General features: G+C 38.6%; 1 protein-coding gene across 1 annotated transcript in view; it reads left to right on the forward strand.

The window, feature by feature from the left end:
- Nucleotides 1–19,324, forward strand: part of BMPR2 (bone morphogenetic protein receptor type 2) — a 105,675-nt gene that overhangs the window by 72,819 nt on the left and 13,532 nt on the right. Inside the window, exons 4-10 of the mRNA XM_030952500.1 lie at nt 7,082–7,192; nt 7,704–7,795; nt 9,814–10,044; nt 13,408–13,522; nt 15,090–15,250; nt 16,372–16,519; nt 17,480–17,616. Of these exons, the coding sequence (XP_030808360.1) occupies nt 7,082–7,192; nt 7,704–7,795; nt 9,814–10,044; nt 13,408–13,522; nt 15,090–15,250; nt 16,372–16,519; nt 17,480–17,616 (995 nt within the window). The remainder of the gene's footprint in view (nt 1–7,081; nt 7,193–7,703; nt 7,796–9,813; nt 10,045–13,407; nt 13,523–15,089; nt 15,251–16,371; nt 16,520–17,479; nt 17,617–19,324) is intronic.

Here is a 19,324-nt window from a genome sequence, read left to right on the forward strand (position 1 = left end):
TAACTCCAACTTAACTAAAAATATAGGTTTAAATGCTTTTAATTAAATCAGTGTAGATGGGACTCTTGTTTTCATTATATGATAGTCTGACCTGTATCCCTGGTATCTAAAAGGCTACTAACTTTTTATTTTGTTGAAGTTTTGTACTTTTTTTTCCCCTTACATGTTTTGTTCCCTGCACTGAATGATCTTAGGATTTACATAAAACAATTTGGGTTGTTCTGGCACAGTGCTTATATCAGAGACTTTCTTGTCATTTGCTCTAAAGTGATGAATACTGTACTCTCTTGCTGCAGGACAGTGGATCAGGAATGGTCAGTTGGTCAGAAAGAAATGTTGATAACTGTCCAGAAAGGAGGAGAGGAAAAAAGACCTTATGATGTGTTTTGGTTTGGTTGGAATGTGCTGCTAGAATGCAGTAAGGGATGCATGTTTTACTAGTTGTGGAGAATTCTGAGGACATGTTTGATACAAGCTTTGTGTAGACAAAACAGATAAACAGATTATAATTGAGGTCTGTGAGCCCTTGGAAAAGATTGCTAATTGTATGTTTTTTCAAAGGATCAAGATCTTATCAGTATCATGAAAATTGTGCAGGGCTACTATGAAAAGAAATGTGACTTTAAAAGCAAGTTGAATTAAATATACTTGAAAGGCCTCTTTCTGATGTGCAGAGCATATTTGCAGTTCTCTGCAGCTGAAGGCCACATTGTCCCCACCCTGCAGCCTCCATCTCACACTGTGCTGGTGACAGAACCAAAAGCTTTCCCTCTTCCTTCTGATCTCATCCTCGCTATCACTGAGATTCCTTCATGGAAGAGCAACTTGTGCACCAGATTGGCTATGAACATATTGAATCTATCACATCAAAGAAATAGTTGGAGGATGGCGTGAAGACTCTGCTTCTTTTTAAAGTGATCTGTATGGGCAGATCTTTTGAATCCCTGTGTAATTTTACTGACTTTGATCAGAGTCCATACAGCTGTAGTTGTTTTGAACAATCAGATGTTACTGTTGTGCTGTGAAGGTTAAAGGATGGTGTTATCCTTATTTGTTAAGACTAATGTTGCTACTTATGTGTGATATGGCAAATTAAAGAAATGTTAATATTTTGGTACTGATCGGCTTTAAGATCACTTCGCTTTTGATATATAGCTACCAGAAATTCTGTGGGAACATAGGTAATTACTTTTAAAACTGGGTTTGATTATATAGAATAATTGTATGTTTGTCTAAAATGTTTTTATACAATGCTTCTCTAAACTTAAATACACACATATATTTTCTAGAATTATTTACTAGTGTGTGGCAGATACACAGCTGTGAGTCATTTACATGAAGAGCAGGCAGATTTCTGAAAATGGAATGAAAAGCTCTAATAGCAATATAGAGATCTGGTGGAAATTTATGTGCAAATGTCCTTTATTATATGATCACCACCATGTAAATATATAGCATTGAAACTGCATTCCAAAGCCCAAGGTTTCCTATTCAGATATTAGAAGGAAACAATGTCATTGCTTGCACAGTTGCAAGGCCGTATCCTTTTGTGCGTTTGTGTTGGGATACAGCCTTTAATTACACAATCAAATTTTCCCCCTTGGGATTCCTAGTTTTTTTTTGGTTAACACTTAGTGCCTCTTCTCATGGCTGTCTTTAGATGTCTCATTGTAATAATAACCTCTCTGGTGTCCCGGGGAGTTCTCTGGCCATTGCAGTGTAGCACCTTTGGTGTAGGGTTAGAGAGAAGATTTCTGGACAACTTTCAGCTGCCACAGGGAAGAGACTGTCCTTCCTTCTCCTCATTTCCCATTCCATTTGCTTCATACCCTCTCATTTCAGTAGTAGTACTGCAGAAACAATGTGTTGAATGGTGAAGTGGGAAATACGAGAACTTGCCTGGCTTCCTCACAGTTCATCATCCAGGCTGGAATGTTTCACCTCCAAGAGCACAGGCATGTGTGCTTGACCTGATGCCGTGGTGTTGGCAGTGGTGGGTTGGTTGGTGCTTTTTCCAGAGCAGCCTCCTGTCTGCAGGTCTCACAGTATTTGCTGAAGGGGAAGGAAGATAGAAGAATGGTGCATCCCCTTTGTGGCTCCCAGGAAGGAGTTCTGTATGTTTACAGACTCATTTGCCATTGGCTCTTGTTACCTGGCTTTGTCTCAGTTTTCTCTCATTTCTCACAACTTTCTTCAGTCATAGGATAAATGCTGATTTTGAATTATGGAAACAGGAAGCCTACAAAAGAGGCTTTAATTTTTGAAAATTAAATTATAGAGAAATAAAAGTTTTTTTCAAGCATAGGTGCAGATTGAAATACTTTTGCCTTAATTAATATTACAAGCTTATGCTTATAGTGGAAAAGTTACTTTGAAGAAAAAACATTGTTCTTCCTGATGCCATTACCACTGGCAGTATTCTTCATTGTATGTCATTCCTGGGGAAGGTTAGGAAGGCTCCAGTTTGACAGCTTCCATGTGTGGAAGTGTGGAAGCTTAATCCAAAAACCTCAATTCATCAAAGATACTGTATAAGTGCTTGGAAATTGTTACGGCAGTCATGTCTGAGAAAAGGGAGAGAAATGCTTAATGTGGTAGAAGTGCCTGCAGGGAGTGTCCCAAGAGCCGGGCTGGGTTCAGCCAGATGACTCACTTCTAACTGAATACTGGAAGCATTCCTCTTCATGGTTTGCTCTGAAATACATTCCCAATTATTTGTGTGTACCTTCTCCATACACAGGAGTTGTTGTACTCGGGTTTTGGAACCTGAAAACAAGCCCTTTATTGGTGATGAGGTCAGGACACTTCTGGGAATAGTAGCTTGTTGACTACCAGCTGTTCCCCAGCCAGAAGGAGGTTGTCCTTCTGTTTTGATGAGTTGTGCTTTGTTTCTTTTTCTTACTTTAAAGAAAAAACAATTTACACTGTCTGCTATGATATTTCTTTGTGCTGGGATTGGTAGACTATAAGAATTACTGGCAAAATGTTTCAAGGCAGAAGTGTGTACATGCTGGGTGTCTTCCACGTGGAATCTTTGCACTACTGCTTGTAGAGTCAGTAGATCTGTCAGCAGTGCTCCCCTTCCCATTCAAGTGGGATGAGAAATTGGCTTTTAAGGTTGTTTGGGCCTTACAGCAGTTTCCATTGGTTTCAAATTTTCGTTGTGGCACATTTGGTGTAGATCAGGGAGCCTAAGTTGAAGTTGGAAATAAAAGCCTCACAAGTAGCAGTGAAACAAGCACCTTCATTAGCCTTCCTTTCAGTTGCAGTAACATAAATAGGAGAAAGCTCTGACAGGATCTTCTGTGTACAACTGTAGGCAGAGTTTAGCAGCCAACTCCTTAATCACTGGATTTTCTACAGTCTGCAGCTAATTCTGCTCTTTATGGCATTGCTTTTTTTATGCAATACATTGGTTTGGGAATAATACTGAGATACCAGCACTCCCAGTCTGAGATTTGAGAACAGTGTTTTTAAATCAGTTGATATTTGTCACTATGTTCCCAAATATTGGTAATGATCCCAAAAATTCAAATGAGATTATTGATTGGTTGTTAGACATGTTTAAAATCAGTTTGTACAATGACATGATGAAGATATACTGAAGCTGTAGGGCACGTGTCTGGTCCTGTAAATAAACTTGAAGAGCAGAATCCACTGATTTGAGGGAGGGGTGGTCAACAGTTGAAGACCAACCAAGTGTTAGTTCAGAAAAATGTAATATCAAATCATAGCTTTCATAATGAATGTCCTAATCACAATGAGTCATGGTTGTTTTCACCCAGGCCATAAGTTCATGGACAAAAGCATGAAAAGAAACTTCTGTACTTGTGCATTTTACATGCTTATTTTAAAAGTGCCTTGCTTAAAGGTTAGTGATTACTTTTATTGACCTACACTGATGTGTCTTTTGGTGAGTTAGTTAAAACATATCTCCAAATAATACCAAGAGAAATATGACTCTTGTGCATATGCATATAAAAAACTTGTATGAATTACTTAGAAGTATATAAAAGAGCAAATGTGAACCTCTCCATATGCCTTGAGAGGTCCTGTATGGTTCTTAGCTAGACATTTAAAGGTGAGTATGGTGTAAAAGACTAAAGATTAAATATATCCAGACAAGGATTAATAAAAACAGAGTTCTGTTAAGTTTTGGAAGGTTTTGAAACTGGGTTGACAAGTGACATACCCTTTTTGTTCTGTTTAAGAAAGATTGATAATCTGACAACATCCAAAGTAATTGTTTTACAAAGCAGATAGAGGGTTGATAGAAATAACACTTTTGGGGGCGAGGGAGGGATTGGAGCTGTCTGGACCTTTTGTCATGGCGGGGTTTTTGTGCTTTCCTTTTAGTGTAGATTTACAAGCAAAAGATAGTAAAGTTGTCCTTGCTGGGAAATGACTGGCTGTCACAGCATTTTACTCACTCATGCTGTTTTGAGCTGCATGTTACCACTCCACTGAGATGCTCACTTACCCTTACGAAGAAATTTGTGCTTATTCTTAAATTTTTTAATAGTGCTCATCATCCTGACACTAGTAACTTGCATTGTAGGACTGATCTGGCTGTTGGAATGTTGGCAGTTTTATTTTTAAATATTTGTAAGAATTGAAAATTAGTTCAAGATATGCCAATCTAAAATTCTTATGAAACAACTCTGCTTAAAAAAAAAAATTAAAACTTTCCTTCCTCTGGAAGGCCAGGGAGGTCTGTGAGGTTACCTGGTGGCTGCACAGCTACCCACTAAACAGAAAAAGGCTGCAGAGTGGATGATCTATCAAGGAAGGAGAGAGAAATGATCCTTTTTCTTGGTGTGTTTTTCAGCTGCTGATGGGAGCAAAATGCTGTCTTGAGATTTTCTGGTATCTCTTCAGCCTGCAGAATGTCAACATTCACAGGCTTCTAAGGGGAGTGTGCCAAGACAGCCAGAGCTGTGGAAGAACGTGTTGCTCAGGGTGCCCTTGAACTGCAAAATCCTTTCCAGGGTAGAGGAGGGCCCTCCTGATTGGAGGCATGTTGTTAAACCTTTGATTATACAGAAAACTAAAGAAGAGCAATCAAACTCGAGCACCAGATATCATTTGGCAAACCATGGGGGAAATGATTGCTGGTTATTTGGCAGTGGGAAGGTAGCAAATGGCTATGCTCTAGTTGTACAGTCAAGGAAAACACAGCTGGGATTATAACCCAAGGGTCAGTCTCTCCAAACCTGCTACTCCTTAGTACGTGCTAGGGACTGTCTTGAACTGATGCAAAACCCTCCACATTTAATATACATTTTAAAAGATAACCCAATAAAATGTAAATTTCATTCATAAAAATATGAAAGTCAAAACTACCATTTCCCTGCCAGCAGTTACTCATCTGCTTGCACTTGTGTCATGTTTCATATAGCTTTGTATAATGTAACAGTTTCCTTTATCATGTTGTGACTTTCAATATATATGTATGCCTCTGTTTTGAATACATAGTTTAGATGACAGTTGTAATGTGTATCTTTTAATCTCCTCACTGCAGAAGTCACAGCTCATATTCCACATTAGTGTTCTATGCCAATATCTTATTTTCATGGCGAAAGTTATTTTACCAAAACCAGTAGTGATGGTATTTCTTTTGACAGAACAAATTTAAATTTGATGGTATTGTGATTTATCACAAGCTCTGTTTTATTTAAGGGGAGTATCAGATATGAGCTGCGTGTTTGTTTTGATAGGTGATTTTTCACGTAGTTCTGTCACAGCTGAAATTCTCTCTGGCATTCTATTTTACCAGCTTTTCATTATTTCCCCTTACCGTTGTGGTTATGTAAAAAGGACGGTTGTTGTCTTTTAAATTTGCTTTTCCTTCTTACATGATTCTCTTGTGTATGTCCATACTGGGAATATGAAGTAGTGAATCATGTTAAATTTCTTTTAAATGCAATTCAAGAAAAGTGAATGTGTCAGTTTATTCAGCTAGCACAGATTGGGATAAATTGTATTTCAGTCTCACCTAAAAGTTTATTCAATGTTTAAGTCTTGTGTGCATTTTATATTTTGTGGTTTTAGCCTAGTTAGGTCTCATTACAGTCTTTTAAGGAGGACTTTTTGCAGTATGTAAGACATGTTTAAACATAGTTCCCAAACTTGGTTTTGAAGCCAAAGTAAATGAGGTCTTGTAGCGCCACATTCCAGTGATTCTGACACCAGAAGAGTATCTGCACTAATAATTTTTTGTATTAAAGTGGCTGGATTTTTATATGCCTGCAAGAAGGAAGACTGGACTCTGACATGGAGGAATATTTCAAGGCACTAACAAATGTTTTCAGGAAATCTTTTTTCCTCTCTGGGAAAATAAAAAACCCAACCAAGAAAACCTGAAAAAGCAAGATACTAATTTTGACAAAAAGTCAAATGATATTTTACAACAGACTTAATAAAACTAGTTTAATTTAATTTTGTTTAGTGTTTTTTTTTTTTGTTTCAGGTTTCCTGCTTCAGTCTGTAGAGATGCTTCTGTCTTTTTGTGTATTAAGAATTATGCCAAAAATTATCTGAGCACTTACACAAATCAAAACCCCAAAGTATTTTGAAATATTTGTTTCAGTGGACTTATGTATGTTTTAGGTATTTGAGTGAATGTGAAACATTCAATTTTCATCATATTTGCAGCCCAGTTTGCAAACTCTGAGATTTTTGTCCTGGGAAAAACAACAAAAAAACCATGTAAAGGTGACAAACCTCATTCATACCAGGGAACTGGATTAAGGCACAGATAACAGATGAGGACTGCATCAACTTGGCCTTGTATGGCTGTGCTGAACTTTGCCAGATAGAAAGAAGAATCACTTTCTGCTGTCAGTGCCTCTCGCTGCAGGGCAAGGGAAGCCTGGGCCAGGCTGCTGATGGATGTGTGCCCAGCTAGTTTTGGGCTGATCAGCTCTTCTGCCATCCCTAGATTTTGAGGGGTAAAGGATGTGGAATGTTTGACAATCCAGAGTACATTTTTCTTCTCATTGTTGTAATAACAATTACCTGTTTTATAGTGTTGATTCTTTCAAATTTACCATTAAAGAGTCCTAATCTTGTTTGCTTTCAGATTCTTCTCATTCTTTTCATCGAGATGAGACCATCGTTATTGCCCTAGCATCTGTGTCTGTACTGGCTGTTCTCATAGCTGCTCTGTTCTTTGGATACAGGATGCTTGCAGGTAGGGATTGACAATTCTGGCTTTGTTTTTTTCCATTGTTTATTTGTCTATTGCTCAAAGTTATACTTAGGTCTTCTGTTCTCCCCAGTCCCTGTTATATGCTTGTACATAATGTTGCTCTCCTTTCTCCTCTCTGACATTTTATATCCATTTTATAACAGTTTGGAGAGACTTATGACTTCTCTAAGCTGGCATTTTGGGACCGATTTTTCTTCTACAAATCCTCTGCTCAGCACAGCTTAAGTGAGGTGGTGAACATGCTTTATAGTTATTGCCAGTGACTTTGAATTATCAAAATAGTTGTGTAGCAGGTATCTGTAGTTTGTAGCTTATCAGCACCTTCACTGCTCATTTTGCTGACTCTGAGAAGATTTTACAGGACTCCTTTTTACTTATTTCATCCTTGCCTACAATATGTAATTCTGCCAGGTCCCAGGTAAGTTGCATTTTTTTCACTTGGAGCATGTCCAGAAAGGAAACCGGCTGATTTCCTCCTCACCCTCTTCCCCAGGAGACCGTAAACAAGGTTTGCACAGTATGAACATGATGGAGGCAGCAGCATCAGAGCCCTCATTGGATCTGGATAATCTAAAGTTGTTAGAGGTAAATATTCAACTCAGTTATTAATCTTCATTTTTATTCAATATAATGCTTGTGGTCATATTCCAGGCATAGTTACAGAGATGAATGTATCAGTGCTCCTATAATATTTTCTTCTAAATCACAGCTTCAATAAAAAAAAGGGGTTACTGCAGGTACATTTTGTCTAATTTTTTAGTAATGTTGTCGGCATTAGCTAGAACATGTTTCACCTTGAGAACAAAAAAAGAAACACTGGGAGGTAGTGGGGAAAATTAGAAGATGCTGTATTTCAGCATTGCATCAAAAGATCCATCTGTTTTGCTTGACACTGCTTGCTTTTAGTACAGTGTCCTACTGTAGGAATTTGAAATTCTTTAGTAACACTCTTGGAAAATAGAATTTACTGCAGATAGGGCAGTATATTTCAGTAGTGGTGCATTTCTGTGTAGTCATTCTTCCATGTGGGGCACTATCTAACTCCATGGCAACTAGAGGCCAACCAGAACTTTCTGCTCAGCTTGGTGTTAGATGTATCGTCACAAAACTGCAAAATGTTATGCTTCCAGTTGGTATGCTTGATATAGCATATGGAATTTTTAAAACCTTTTAGCCAGGAAAAAAATGAGTAGGACGACTGAGATGCAGAGTGGTGCTTTTCTTCTTTTTCCCAGTAGAAACCCCACCTGGAGTTGCAGACTGCAGACATGCAGTGTGAGTTGCTCTAATGGTGACAGCACTGATCAGCAAAGAATCTTGGGTGTCTTCTGACACCAAAAAAGTGCTTGAGGCAAAGTTTAGGAGAGCCTAACAATGTATTGTGTAGAAGTGTGCAAAGCCCCAGATGAAAGCACTTGTAGTGATAATGCAGTCTCTGAGAAAGCAGTGACTTTCTCCAAGTCTGAAACTTGGTAGAGAGAAATGCTATGGTGTCTTCTGTCCTGCTTCTTGTATCCTAAGGAGCTGACCCCTTGCCTCCAGTCACAGGGTGTTCCAGGACAAATGTTTTAACCTGTGCTTGCCTTTGGACATCTCTGTGGCTAGATTACATTCCACATTCATACCCTTGAACTGATTCGCTACTGCATTGCAACCCAGTGATACCAAAGGACTGAGAAACAGAAAGTCTCTCCATTAAATGATACTTTATTTATTTTTGAAAACTTTCCTGTAATACAATTTTATAATCTTTAGAAACATTACTTTTGTTATCCCTTCTGTTTTCTCTTCCTCTATTTGTAAGTATTTAAAAGTTAAAAAAATGGCTCTTGCAATCCTTACAGTTTCATGTATGGGTCTTCCTGAAAATTATTTTGAACAGGTGCTTAAATTCTTACGTAGTTGGAATTTTTTGAGCTTTAGAAATGAGAGCTCTTCCTGAAGGTGGTCCTGCATTTTGGCTTAGAGTAGAGATCGTTTCTTTCTTCTGGAGTTACTATGGAGATGTGAAAGGCCATTCTTGAAGACTGTCTAATATAGTGGGGGTTAGAATAAATATTCACAGGTAATCAGGAACAAATAACTTCCTTCTCTTAAAATCTGTTTACCTCTTTTGGCATCTACTTTGCACTACAAATGCATATTTTGTTACTATTAACCTGAAAGGTACAGCTTATAAACTGTCCTAAACCTAAAATATTTCCCTTAAAGTCTGTGATTTCTGGAGTGAAATGAAATTGATCACATAAACGCTATAAATCTTTAGTAGGCAAAAGTTGTAATAGAATTAGCAGCACAAAACACATGTGTTTTATTGACTCTTTATATAAAAGTCTGAATAGATTATTTATGATATATGTACTGGATACTCAGATTATAAATCAATTTAGTAAAGCCTATGTTGGCCTTTGCTGAGGTTTCTAACTCCAAAATAGCCTCTCTGAAAGCATTCTAATTCTGGTTTTCGGTACAAAATACTCACTATCTTCGCTGTATTATAGCATAAGTCAGGGTAAAAGTTGGCATACAATTCTTGTAGAGTGTAAACTCGGGTTTTGTCTTCACCTGTTATTTTGTGAACAAATTATTTCTGTTTTTTGCAGCTGATTGGCCGTGGGCGATACGGAGCAGTGTATAAAGGTTCCCTGGATGAACGTCCAGTTGCTGTGAAAGTCTTTTCTTTTGCCAATCGTCAGAACTTTGTCAATGAGAGGAACATTTACAGGATTCCACTGATGGAACACGAGAACATCGCCCGCTTCATTGTGGGGGATGAGAGATTCACTGCAGACGGCCGGATGGAATATTTATTGGTGATGGAATATTACCCCAATGTAAGTGCTTCAAGAAAATCAGTTGGGTTGGTTAAGAATCCTAAGAATAGCCACTTGAAAAGGATGTACTTTAGGTTTTGGTGGTGCTTCTTGCACAGTAATGTAAAAATAATCCATATCAATGACAGTTTTAATGGATCTTATTGTGGGTTACTGTAATACCTTTTTAGACTTCCTGGTTAGTGCTACCAAATGTAGTCTTACAAATTCCTAGCTCTGGAGTATTTGGTCTTGGTTTTGGTGCAAGGTTTTTTTAGTCAATTTTGTCCTTATTCAATGACAGAATTTGAAGAGTTGTTTTTACTTAGAAGTAATCTAATAAATTTAAAACTTCTTAATATTAAGACATGATCTCTGTCTTATGACATCGCTCAATAGCTGTAAATGGTGGGGTTTTTTACAGTGAAATGTAATAGATACAAGATTGTTGTCAAACTAGTTTATGGTACTATAAATCATGGTGCCTTTTTATCCTGTTACCTTCTTTAAACCTTTTTGTGGCATATACTGATGATGTAGGACATGTCTTAAGAAGGCAGCCTTACTTTCCAGAACCATATCTTCAAATCTCCTCAGCTAACTGAAGGCTTGTATTTCTCAGATTCATGGATTAGGGTACTTCATGCTCTGTGTGTGTACACACATATACAGAAACAGAAACATTTAAAAAATACACAGTATAAATGTGAATATCTTTCCTGAAAAATCGTAAAATGTATGTGGGGGATATATGTATGAAAATGCAAAAAATAGTGTCTCAATTTATCTTGAGGGGGAAGGTTTGCCTGTATATGGGAAAGAACCTTAGTTATTCAATTAAACAATTTTCTTTAACAAGCTTTTTAGTATCAAGTAAGCAAACTTGTATTTCCTGCAGGGTGTGAAGGGAATGGCTGAAGCCTGATCTTTTATGGGGACAGTAGGACAACAGCTGCTTATTTGAATAGCAAAAAGGAGCAGAACAGTGCTACATAGCAGTAATGATGGCCTGTCTTAGGGTTTTTTAGACTCTGTGTATATGCCTGTATTGCAAGTTAAATGCAGCCATGTAAATACACACCTTAAACATAGGTATGTATTTTCACACTTAGGCACTATATACAAACTTAAGGCAGCAAAGCACAAATATAAAAAGAGTGTCTTAACTGAAACTTGTAAGTGAAAACACACTCTATCATGTCAGCTTGTAAGACAGGCATCTAAGAAGAGATTGCAGAAACTGGAAGTGACCATGAAAAAGGTCAATTGTACCCATACCAGATGGACAGTGGCAAAGCATGTGATTGTGACCAAACTGGCATGTTTTCATGTAATAAAATGAAAGTTAAGTAAAATCAAGTGAGTATTCTGCTCCTAGGAGGGCGCAGCATAACTGTCTTCACAGGTGATCTGGTTTTGCTATTTTCTTGAATGAAAGGATTTGCAGTTGAAATGTAATTTGATTGAAAATTGTGTCTTGTTGCTTATGTAAATAGGCTCTGTTAATGACCTGATTAAATGTACAGATGAAGCTGATGGCTTCATATTATCAGATTCCTTCCCAATGTGGTATTAAGAACAGCAAGATTAGTCTAAAATCAATCCATTGGTTGTTTAGAAGTCATTGGAAAAAGTGCACAGCAGGTGTAATTAATGCACAGTGTGATCTGTATTTTAGTGAGCAGATGTTCTGTTGTATGTGGAGTTAGCAGCAGAAAAGGGAGCCTGCTGTGGTAGCCCTGCTAGAAGGGAATTCCAGTGTTCAAACTGGAACCATAAATCTGATTTCAATAAGGACTAACCAATACAAGATGTGCAGATGAAATATTCCCCATCCAAAACATCATTCTCCCTCATAATACTTTCCTTCCTGAAAATAAGAACACACAAGCCAGGGCATTTTTACACATAAAATTGTTCTTGGTGTTACCTTGGTGAAAGCAAGACAGATAGGTTTGAGCCAGGTTGTGTTTTGATCCAAACATGCCTTCAGACCAAAGGAAATAGGCAAGTAAAAGGAATGATATGTGCATTTGTCAATCAGCATGCTGTTCTGATGGGCCTCTGAGGTGCAGTAGGTCAGTAGGGAGTCAGTTGTGAGGCATGACGTGGTAGGAAATATGTAATAGCCACAGAATTATCACCCCAGGGTCAGACACTCTTGTCCCTTTAGAACAACAGAAAAATTGTTCTAAAACACAAACAGAGTCTCTAATTGTTAAAAATATCACTTTTGATAAAAGTTATAGTCAGAACAAATATCTCCAATTTAATGTGTAACTTATGACTGACAAGATAGTCTTAAATACCAATATATCTCTCTAAATCTTGACTGAAACTTTTCCTGGTTATCATTTTAACTTCACTAAAAGCATAAAATCACAGACTTCAGCTAGCTTAAAAAACATCTGGGGGTGGGCAGGCTCTGCAGCAGAAATATCTTGAAGCTGGTTTAATACAGTGAACGTTTGCCAGTCACCTCATGACAACAGTCCTGTGGCCTCCATTAGAATGAGTTGAAATCTCAACCCACTAAGCCAAGAAAAAAACCAAACCTGATTACATTTGGAAGCTAATAAGAGGGCTTATATTTCTTAAAAACTGAAAAAAACCAAGGAAAATGTGAAATTCCTGTTAGAAATTATTTGGGCAGATTACTTGCACTTTATGCTGGAGGATTTAGTTTGTTTAAACTAAGTATATAATCATTGGGGACTGTGCATCAAAGCTGTCACAGTTTGCAGTGTCTTGTTTTGGTTAGCAGTCTCAGTTTCTAGAATATCTCAAGATCACAATGGACACATTTCCTTCTCGTTTTCTTAGAGATTTCATGACAAATCACTAGAGGATCCCTCATTTTACACATCTAACTTCACTTTCAAGAAAAGGGGAACATGACATTCTTCTTTCCCGTGTTTCTTCAGTGCACGTGGACTCACTCCTATTTGGAGTTGCTTTTGGAGTGTTTTTGTTTTGATACATAAATAGATTTTAGCAAGACCTGTGAGAGACATTGAGTATTCTGTAAGTAATAATGGTCTGAAGCCCACATTTTAGAAACCCAGGCTGTTACATCAGCAGTTACCTTTATTCTGTTCTACAACAAGACTTTTATAATTACTATCTTTTTTTCTAGAGGCAGTCCCTGTTATTCTGTGATAAAATTCATATTTCACTTTAGAGAAACAAAATGGCAGCACTGGAATGAAACTTCAGTCAAATACTGTGTTTTAAAACATGTGGGTAAACGCACAAGCAGTTGCAGGTTTATACCTTTTAGAAGCAGTGGATAAAAATGAGTCTCCAAAAGATTTTGAGTTATTCTACTGAACAATGATTTTAATCCGTGTTTTTTGTTTTGTCTTTTTCTGGGGTTCTTTTCAGGGTTCTTTGTGCAAATATTTGAGTCTCCACACAAGTGACTGGGTGAGCTCCTGCCGTTTGGCTCACTCGATAACGCGGGGCCTGGCGTACCTGCACACGGAGCTGCCTCGAGGAGGTAAGGCCAGGAAGCGATGCAAAGATCTCAGTATATTCTTATTTCTGTCAGGTCATAGATACCAGCCTTTCTTTTATCCTACTGTGAGCAGGAATTGATGAATGCAAATAAAGATTGCTCAGAACTTCTGCTCTGTTCCCTCCTTTGGAACAATGCTGTGGCTCTGTGGCCCTTGTGTGACAGCCCTGGGTCCGAGGTGGGAGAGGCAGGAGGAGGCAGAGCTGTGCAGTGCTGCTGTATCATGGCAACAGATTACTGAGGAGCTGAAGCACTGCCTGCCTCTCTGGCAGAGGGTAAACAGATGAGGGTTTGTCTGTTTTTGCAGTTCAGAAATCACCATAGCAATTTTTAGTTTGTGTGTGAACCGTATGCTATCAAATTAAATATTCTAGCCCCACTGTAGTTTTATTTATCATGTCTCTGGATTTTTGTTTGAGAGTTTGGGCCTAGTCTTTGCTGTGTACAAGCAATACTGCTGGATTTTCTGGTACTTTATTAGAGTACTGGCTGTGACAATGTATTGATTGGGATCTATCTGTGTCTGTGTGCATGCTACACCCAGTATTTCAGCAGCTGAAGTATCATAATTATAAAGTAGATATTCTGAGATCTGTCAGGCTGCAGAATATGGCCTGGCACTGAAATGTTAGGGTTTTGGCAGTAAATAAAAGGCTGGTTTCATTATATCTACATTAAGGTGCTAATGTTTGGATTAAAATTTCAAACTATGTATCTCAAATGTTAAGCATGAGCACTAGCAGAGAATGACACCTAAAGATGCTATTAAAAGTGCTGAAAATACCCAAATCAGTATTCCTATGTGCCATTGAAGCTGCAGCTATCATTTTATGTTCATCATTTTGAGATGTGCAGACAGGTGTGTCCATTAGCAACCAGAAAATGTGTAAGCTTTCCATGATAAAGGAGAGACAGCCACAGTCTGTGAATGCTAGGCAGGAACACATGGAGTAGAATAAATTCCACACTAAAACGAGTTCTGTACTGCTGGCTGCTTTACTAACAAAATAAATAAAAAATAGGAGCAACTGAGATTATTCTTTGGAAAAGGTCAGATCCATTGCAAGATGAACATGTTCAGACTCTCTATAATAATATTGTCTGCATACTTTCTGAATAAGTGCAATGATAATTCCAATTGTAATGTAAATAATTGGTGCTGCATTTGACACAGGAGTGTGGAAGTGATAGAGAGTATTTGGAATGGCTGTTGGGGCTGTGACAGCAGGTCTGTGTTTAAGTGTACAATGTCTCCACTGCCAAAGTCGTGCTGCAATATGCCTTGGGAAGAAGAGTGTTGGTGAACATCAGAACTGTGTATGGCAGTAGCCTAATATGTCATATAGATACAGTGAAACTCTGGGTGCCAGTCAGTTTTCTCTAGGAAGCTTCCTCTGGAGCTCATTGTAAAGAAACAAAAACATTAGCTTTCTAAAGAATAAGGTGATTCTCTTTTCATAGTAGCTGAGCAGACATAACGAGGTTCTCTCATTTTGCCAAGCAGTAGAGTTGCTCAAATGGTAACAGGCACTTGTGTGTGTCCAAACAGAGCATTACAAACCTGCAATATCCCATCGTGACTTGAACAGCCGCAATGTGCTGGTGAAGAACGATGGCACCTGTGTCATCAGTGACTTTGGGCTCTCCATGAAGCTGACTGGGAACAGACTGGTACGACCTGGCGAGGAAGACAATGCAGCCATTAGTGAGGTGAGTACAGTGGTTGGATGAATGTTCATGGGGTACAATTTCTGTAATGGGGAATGACTGCAGTGTGGGTGAGAAGGGGCTGAAGCCTCCACAGGAAGAAACTGGTTTTATTTTCAAAATACTCATCACAAACCTGCCACTTTGGAAGGTGATAGATTGGCAGACTGAAGTTTCTATGTGAGATATGAGAAGACACAGGATTAGTTGGGTTGCCACGTTCTCTGTGATTATGTGGTACAGGTCCCTTTGGTTATGTACTGCAAATGCTAACTGAAGACCAAGCATTCTTTGTTTTTGTTTTTAATTTCTGGTTTTGGTGTTAATTTTTCTGAAATGGTGACATACCACATTCTGCATCTCCTGCTTGACATCTAATACAGGCTACTGAAATTCAGTGAGACTGTTTTAAATAGTGCCTAATAGTTCAGTGTAGTTGTTATCTGTGCTTTTACAGAAAAACTTCATGTCATTCAAAGAACATGCTACACAATGCTAATCACTCTCCCCTAGAAAGCAAGTGCTAAATTGAAAATACCTAGTGCAGAAGAGCTCCATCTAGATCTTCCCATACTGAACAAAGAAACAGGGAAACTGCTGGTTAAAATATGGGGATGTGGAATAGACCTTTGACAAAATACTGTCCTACAAGTGCTGATGAGTAAGTGCTCTAATCTACCACATGTCCTAGTGAAAATGAATAGGTATCTTCCAAGACTGTTAATAACCTTTGACTGTGGGAGTTGTAGGGTGGAACCTTGCTGACAGTCCAGGAATAGAGAGCAAGTTTGCTATTCAGCAGGATCCTCTTCCTTATGATACATAGCTTGGTGTTTACAGAGCAACTTGGGAAAGTAAACACTTCAGCTATATCGTATTTCATTTGAGAACATTAAGTAAGGGACAAAATAACTTTGTTTTGGTACATACAAAACAGTGACAGAGTAGGGGAAAGGTTTTGTTATGACTAGACTGGTAGGAATCTAGAAACTGGGGACATTGATTAGGAATGAGCTGTGTTTTCCTTAACTGTAGAGAATACCAAGCAGAATAGGGCACTAAAAATCTTAATTGAATTTGGAAATTCCTTCCTGATGTGAAGCTTGGATTTGATGTTTCCCCAGGTCGGTACGATCCGCTATATGGCCCCAGAAGTGCTTGAAGGAGCAGTGAACTTGAGGGACTGTGAATCTGCCTTGAAACAAGTAGATATGTATGCTCTGGGCCTGATCTACTGGGAGATATTCATGAGATGTACAGACCTCTTCCCAGGTAAGGAAAAGAACTGCAGAAAATCGTAACAGTAGGAAGTGGCACCAGCACCCAAAGCCACTCCTGAGCCCGAGCTTTTGAGAGTGGAGAAGGGAAGCAGTTCCCTCGGCTGCTTCTGCCATTGAGTCGGTGCCATCTAGTGTTCGAGGTGGTGCTTGTCAGGACGGTGCATCTGGGGGCGAGGTGTGGCTCCTGCCCAAAGGCTCGGTATGACCTGTTCAGGCGGTTTGCAGGCCTCATGCTAGCTGCCATTTGAGCATTATTATTGTTGTTAGTATTATTGTCCAGAGTTTAAAAACACTGAGAGTTAGGCTGATGGCAAAAGCAGTGTTTCCAGTTCTGAGAACTGATAGACATGCTTGAAGTGTCTTTCAGACTTTTCACCATGAAAAAATGCCATGACTTAATGTAGCCTTTAGTCAGTTGTACTTTTATTTATGATAGGACATTGAAAATTTAGGGAAATTCTCCCTACCTGTAACATAAACAAAAAGGAAGTAGACTTAAAATTTACATGTTAGATTGTGCCACATGCACCATCTTCTGCCCAAGCTGCAGCATACAGAATGGATCTAAAATGCAGCATACTCTATGCAGTCAAGCAGCTGTACTTTGTGTGCAGAGGCTTGTAATCCTGCTGGGCTTCCTCCCAAATGAAGTACATGAACATCGTCAGTCAGTGGCGTTTCACAGAAAGTCAGTGTCATCTTCAGGCTCCAGGACATTCCAAATGTGCCACTGAATCAGCACAGTCTCAGGATGCTATCCTTCGAAAAGTTGCTGAACAGCACTTGATTAATTTGCAGTTAATTCAGCTTTTTTTGGAAGTTAGACTTTGGGGAAAGTGGGGAACATCTTGATAGACAGCAGCTTTGATAATGCCTTTCATCAGCTGAAAGCCTTTGCTCTGCCTTTTAATCTGTGATTGATTTTTTTTCCCTTTCTTTCTTTTGCTAACAGGGGAATCTGTGCCAGAGTACCAGATGGCTTTCCAGACTGAAGTCGGAAACCATCCCACTTTTGAAGATATGCAAGTCTTGGTGTCTAGAGAGAAGCAAAGACCAAAATTCCCTGAAGCATGGAAGGAGAACAGCTTGGTAAGAGAGAATATTTTCAAAGAAAAGTGATTTAACCAGCTTTAGGGTGTACTCATTTCTTAAAAGCAATTTTTTAGGTTTTGGGGTTTTTTCCTCTTTGTTAGTATCTAAGGATTGAGAGCTGTTTCTGCATGGACTTCTTAAATACTGAATTCAGTTTTTAAAAGTTATTGACATGAAAGCCAGATTTCATTTAAGGAAAAATACTATTATTGTTGTTGTTGTTGTATGCTGCAGTGTGATTACTGAAGATAACCTGTTACATTCATTTTAGACATTGGCTGTAGTATTGTGCATGAAGTGCCCATGTGTTCTCTGTGTGCTGAATGAGAAACACAAAGCCATTTTTTGCCTTTTGACATCTTATAAACTAATAAAACTGAACTAGGATACCAACTAAAATAGCTGGTAAAAACATCAATATACTCTTCCAAAACTAAAATTGGTAAACATTGTAATAAACTTTTTTGAACTTATATAGACGTCAGGATTTGCAGAGGCTAAAGCTTCTAGAAATAATTTCATTTTAACTACATAAAAGATTTTATATGGCTTCATTTGATCTGCAATTTTTTTTTTCAAGACTACAGACATTATAACATTGCATGTTGTTTTGAGTGAGTGTAGCTATGGCTTAGAACCTTGCTGCTGTGGGCCAACAAGTTAGAGCAAGTCAGCTGAACTCTGGTGAGAGTCTGTGCTTGCTTTCATCTGCAGCAAAGTTCAGGCAGTGTGAATCCCCTTGGCTTAGAGGGGGCTGTTTATCTTTTATTACAAGCGAAGTGCAATGTGAACGGTGACTGGGTTCCACCTGATACAAGGTAACACAGCTGAATTGGAAGTGTGAAAATGGTGTGTTTGGCTCTTGTTTAGAAAGATACTTCCTGTTATTCCCATATTGAATGATGCCCTTCAATCTTCAGAGGCTTTGGTGGTTGATAAGTTTGTAGCTACTGTGCAGACAAGGAGGAGCCCAAGGCCTGACCTGGTGCTGGTACTTGTAAATGGGTAGGAGCCTGCTTTCAGAGAGGAGCATAGCCTGCAGTGGTGCACTGCAGTAAAACATGTTGTAACCCAGCTGAGAGCTTCCAAGAGAGCTGCTTTTATGACACACTTTGGCCACCCAGTCGCGGGGCAAAAGGGGAAGAGGAAAAAAGAGAGATCAATGCCCACACTATATAGGAAATTAAACAACAGCTGTTTTAACTATAGCCATGTTGGCAAATGTGGCGTTGGAAGAACCAAGCTTGACAGCTGTTTCTGAAGACAAACTGAAACAGTTCAAGGTTTGTTTTGTTTTGCAGATTGCCATTTTAAATGTTAATTCTGTTCTAGCAAGCTGATAGACTCCAGCATTATTAGATGATCCCCATATTTAAAATACCTAGCACATTCTTTGTGGTGTTACTATTTTTTTTCTATATAATTAAAATGGTGATGATAGCTCCAGCTTTAAGAATTGATCTACACCATTGCTTTAAGAGAAAAGAAGAATAATCACAGGGGTCAAACAACTTCTTCCACCCTATGCCAGTCTAGGATAATATCTGAGTGAGTACTCTATAGCAGATAGTGTAGAAAACTAAGCTCCAGATAACCTCACTCTGGACCCGCATCCTAACCTCCTGTATCTAATACATGGGATAAAAGCTTTATTCCATTATTTAAACCTCTGCTGTTATGTTGGGTTGTAATACCTTCATGCAAA

Source organism: Camarhynchus parvulus, chromosome 7 (genome assembly GCF_901933205.1).
Source record: "Camarhynchus parvulus chromosome 7, STF_HiC, whole genome shotgun sequence".
Lineage (NCBI taxonomy): Eukaryota > Metazoa > Chordata > Aves > Passeriformes > Thraupidae > Camarhynchus > Camarhynchus parvulus.